The 5,298-nt window shown below is 48.8% G+C and overlaps 1 protein-coding gene across 1 annotated transcript in view; it reads left to right on the top strand.

Annotated features, from left to right (window-relative positions):
* Nucleotides 1-5,298, top strand: part of CSF2RA (colony stimulating factor 2 receptor, alpha, low-affinity (granulocyte-macrophage)) — a 24,446-nt gene continuing 19,148 nt past the window's right edge. Inside the window, exon 1 of the mRNA XM_008568144.1 lies at nucleotides 1-48. Within this exon, the coding sequence (XP_008566366.1) occupies nucleotides 39-48 (10 nt within the window). The 5' untranslated portion in view covers nucleotides 1-38. The remainder of the gene's footprint in view (nucleotides 49-5,298) is intronic.

The raw sequence follows: 5,298 nt of genomic DNA on the forward strand, positions 1-5,298 counted from the left end.
AACAGAGCAGAGAGCAGCAACTTGAAGGAGGGAGACGGATGCAGGGGGGTAAGCCGGGTTCCTTTATCTCGTCGTCCTCAAGCCTGCCGTGTCACGACTGTGTTTCTGTTTCTCTGCTTCTGTTGCTGCAGCAGTCAGCTCTTGCTCTAGTTCAGCGAAGATCTGAGGGTGGGAAAGAGGACTCCGTGGACAAGGAGGCCCCCAACTGAGTAGAATAACCAGGCAGGAACTGATAGCACATGATGTTTTAAGCTGTGAGTCAACCCCAGGGATGACCAGCCTGCATGTGGAGGGGTCCCTGGGCACTGTGACATTTCCTCTGTGTTTTGTCCCACTGCATCAATTATTTGCTTGCCCAGACCCCAGGGAGCCCTAAATCCAAGCTCCGTACAGGGTCTGCCCACAGGCCAGCTGCACCAGCACCACCTGCAGCGTTTTAGAAGTGAAGCCTCTCAGATCTGGCCCCAGACCAGCCACAGGGTGTCAGAATCTGCATTTGAAAAGTTTCCCAGGTGTTTCATGGGTGTGTTAAATCTGAGAAGCTCTGATTTGAATCTTTGAGTCTTTGCTTTGAAGTAATTTCTGCTAATGGTTATGCCGCCAGTATGAATCTGGCCCTCGCATCGTAGGCAGGAGGGGTGACAATTAGCTTTGCGTCTCATGGATATTCATAATTTTTAAAAAATAATAAATAGGGCCGAGCCCGTGGCGCACTCGGGAGAGTGCGGCGCTGGGAGTGCAGCAGCGCTCCTGCCGCGGGTTTGGATCCTATATAGAGATAACCGGTGCGCTCACAGCGCTCACTGGCTGAGCGTGGTGTGGCTGGTCTCAAAAAGGACAAAAAAAAATAATAATAATAATAAATAAATAAATAAAACAAAATAAAGTCTGAGAAGCTTTAACTCCGATTTGCTTTAAGCCTGAGATTTGCTTTAAACCTGAGAGGCTGCTCCTGTTCATGGAGTTCAGCGACTCTTTGTTCCCAGTGCCACTGAAATCTGTATAAAGAAGGAAGAAAAAACCAGTCTGGTAAAATTCTAAAGGAGAGTGGGTAGGCATTAGACACAAAAGGCCAAATAGCGTATGATGTTCTATGGAAACGTATAAAGCAGGGGAATCTGTAGAGGCAGAAGGCAGATTAGTGGTTGCCAGGGGCTGGGGAGGAGGAATCGTAAGGGACTGCTAAAGGGTACGGAGGATCTCCTTTTGGGGTAGTGAGAATGTTTTGGAACTTGACAGAGGTGGAGATTGCACAATAATGTGAATGTGCTAAATGCTCCTGAATTGTTTACTTTAAAAGACTGAATTTTATGCCATGTAAATTTTAACTCAATTTAAAGAAAAAAAGACTATCAAGACAAAAATGAAAAAATAAAATAAAGCAATAAGACCTCCCTGGTCTTCAGTTTTCTGGCCACTTCTGTGAGGACAGCAGGAGGATCGAATCAGGGAATGTGTGAAATGTCCCCTGGCTTTGCACACCATGGCACTGGACCCAGAAGCCACAGTGTGGACGGTTTCATCAGAGCTTGCTATGCCTCAGTTCCCCTCTGCAGATTAATCGAAATCCTCGGCCGAGAGCGTTGAGCTATGACTAGCTATTTATTTAAGACAGCGATGCTTGCATAGGCTACTGTGTGTGGGTATATGATAATGTGGTTGCTATGGGGTTTTTTGTTTTTTGGGGTTTTTTTAGTCAAGTTTAAAGAAGTTTACGGTTTTGCTTCATCATAATGCAAGAAGAAGGTAGCAATAGCTTAGTTCAGAGGAAGCCAGATGGAGAACTGTCTTGACCGATTACAAATTTCCATGCAATGATCAGGCACGTCACATTCCCTCTGAGAGGGTATATGTCCATGGGCAAGTCTCTAAACCTGACAGAGACGCCAAAGAAGAGAAACATGGACCCAAGAAGTTGTAGGGGAGGAAAAATACCTTTTTCTTTTACCCATCTGGGGTTCATTGCTGGAGGGCCCTGTAACAAAAGACAGATTAAAGAGAGAAAAGCAAACAGAAGTGTAATAACATGCATACTGTCTTAGTCCACTTTCTGCTGCTAAAACTGAATACCCGAGACTGAGTAATTTATAAAGAACAGAGATTTATTGCTTACAGTTCCAGGGGCTGGGAAGTCCAAGATCAAGATGCTGGCATCTGGCTGGGGCCTTCCTGTTGGGTTATCACCTGCAAAGCAGAGAGAGAAAATGAGAGGACCTCCCTTTTATAACTAACCTTCTCCCACCAAAAGTTTTAATTGACTTATGAGGTTGAAGACCTCATGGCCTCATCACCTCTGAAAGGCCCTGCCTTTCAATACTGTTACAGTCACAATTAGGTTTGGGCATGAGTCTTGGCAGGGACATTCAAAGCACAGTGCATAAGTCATGAATCCATGGCAGACACCCAGAGACAAACGAGCTTTCAAAGAAGTGGCTTAGAATTCAGGATTAGGGCCGGCCCGTGGCTCACTCGGGAGAGTGCGGTGCTGATAACACCAAGGCTCCAGGTTCGGATCCCATATAGGGATGGCCGGTTGGCTCACTGGGTGAGTGTGGTGCTGACAACACCAAGTCAAGGGTTAAGATCCCCTTACCGGTCATCTTTTTTAAAAAAAAAAAAAAAAGAATTCAGGATTAAATGCCATCTTCAACTGGGAGGAAAATAAAGGATGTGGGTTGGGAAAGGCCAGTTATGGAGAGGTGACCAGAAATAGCACAATAAACAAGAGAAGGGTGGGTGGTGCAGATTTAAGTCACTGCTTCTCCATTAGTCAGTATCTTAGTGATTTAGGGTCATCCTTCTAGAACTTCCTACTACAGAGAGGGAGACACCCTCTGCGTGAGGACATCCTTCCTAGATGTAAATTTCCCTTACAACAGAGTAACCTGCTCTGTTTCCAGATCTTCCCCTACATTTGCTGTTTCTCCAAATAAGCAGCTCAAAATAACCCTTTTGCTAACAGGGCACATTTTGCATGCTGTATTCTGGCCTCCCATAGTGGGTGGAGTATTCTGGTCTTTTATAAAGCTTGCAGGGCAGGTGGAAAGACAAGGAAAGCAGAAACAGAAACTACAACAACCTTGGATGTCACAATAGGACCCCCTTCATGCCCCACCTCACTGCTCCCTGGTTAAGGGTGTCTCAGCTCAAAAGCCCCAAGTGCGTTTGGAGACATTGCAGAGATGAACAGAGGGACAGAGGCACGGTGGGAAACAGTGTGTGGGGTCAAAGGAAAATAAGGCAGCGTCTAGACCAAGAAGGACCCTCACCTGGAGCCTCTGCTGGGAGCACAGCTCTGCTACTCCTTGACCTCGGACTTCTGCCTCCAGAGAAGATACATCCCTGGTGTGTGAAGTCACCAGCGTGTGGCACTTTGTTAGGGCTGCCCCAGGACATGCATACGATAGGTGAGGAGGGGATAAAAAGTCAGCCACAATAAATACACAGATGTCCCAACACTTAATAACCCAGCAGAGAGTCCAGCAACAGGGCATCTCCCTCCACCTGTCAGAATCCTCTGCGGAGCTTCTTCTGAATCTCAAGCTCAGGCCCCATCTGGACTGAGTGAGCATCTCTGGGGTGCAGCGAGGGATCCCCCCAAGTGCAGAGAACTGCTGGCAAGACCTAGAGGAAAGCGCTGAAACGTGGGGTCCAGCAAGCAGGTGGAGGAAGATGGGGGGGTCCCCATTGCACACACACGGGCGTGATGGGCAGGAGGCAGGATGGGGAGATGTCTCAGGGCTCGTCTAGTGTTTTTATTTCTCCTTTGATAGTGAGTGACGTTTGCTGCAGGGAGGTGTGACAATTGAGGGAAGGTGGGGGGTATGTATCTGAAGCCAGGCAGGGCAGAAGTGGTTTTAGAATCTAGACCAAACAGCTTCACTAGACAGAGAAGGAAGGAAAGGAAGGTGGTTGATGGGACGAGAGAGAAATTAAGATCTGAGATGGTTGGGTGCAAAGAAAGCCTTAGAGCTTGTGGAGGGTGCACAGCTGGGGTGGCTGGGACCTTGGACAGGTCTCTGAGAGGAGTGGGGTAGGGTGATTCCAAGCCAGGGTGGGGATTCAGGGTTTGAGGTAGGGCTGGGGTGCAGGGGAGGGTCATTGCTGATGGAGATGGCAAGGATTAAGGGTCATGGCACATGGGGAGTTGGGAGGTCCCCTGCATAGACACGATGTCCATGGGGTGAGGAAGGCACAGGGCTTTTCTCCAAGAGAGGAATCCCCTACAGAACAAGTACCCTTGCCAGTGATGACCAGAGGTGGGCCCTACAGGTGGACAAAGGGACGGAGTTATGTTAGGAAAAACAAATCACCAGATAGTTTTTCCCTCTATACGTTTACTCAGAGACAATACAGAGGACCAGCTTCTGTGACCCACTCTGGTGCATTTCTCCCCACCAGCAGGCAAGTAACCAGTTCCCCAGTGGACACCAGTGGGGTGTCCTCCAATCCAATTTGATTCTGACACTGCCTACCTGGAGATAGTGTCAGGTCCCACAGGGTGACAGCTCTGTCCCCAAGACTGCCTCTACCCCATTTCAGATGCCAGACGCAAACCCAGGCCTCTGCAACCTCTGACTGACCAGCTGCTGTCAATCAGGGGGTTCCCACGACTCTCCTTGGGTTCAGTGAGTTTGCTATAGCAGCTCCCAGGTCTCAGGGAAACAAATACTTTTGTACACAGGTTTAGTATAGAGGATGTGTTAAAGGATACAAAGACACTGACAGATGAAGAGTCACACGGGGCGAGGTCTGGAAGTGTGCTGGGTGCAGGAGTTTCTGTCCCCGTGGAGTTGCAATGACAGGCCTCCCAGCACGTGAATCAGTTCAGCTGTCCAGAAGCTCCCCGAACCCCGTTCTCCTGGGTTTTTGTGGAAGCTTCACTACGTAGGCATGACTGAAGCACAGACCACCGTGGAGAGATGTGAAGGGACGAAAAGGCCACCATCCAACACTAACAGGCTGGGTGGGGAAACCCAGCAAGGCCTGTCTGTTCAGGTCGCCCTTGATCTCTCTGTGCAACATTGCTCAGCCCCAGACCTGGGGCAGGACCGCCTCTGTCATGGGGCCTTATGACCTACAATCAGGTGAGGCGGGTCAGAGAATCCTCTGTGTCCAGCCCCAAGACAGAGAGTCAAGGGATGAAAACCAAAAAATATATCTCATGAAACCACAGGTATCAAAGAGGAGCTCTGTGAGTGTGATAGAGATGGAAGGAAGGAAGGAAGGAAGGAAGGAAGGAAGGAAGGAAGGAAGGAAGGAAGGAAGGAAGGAAGGAAGGAAGGAAGGAAGGAAGGA

The sequence above is a fragment of the Galeopterus variegatus genome, unplaced genomic scaffold, assembly GCF_000696425.1.
Source record: "Galeopterus variegatus unplaced genomic scaffold, G_variegatus-3.0.2 Scaffold21, whole genome shotgun sequence".
Lineage (NCBI taxonomy): Eukaryota > Metazoa > Chordata > Mammalia > Dermoptera > Cynocephalidae > Galeopterus > Galeopterus variegatus.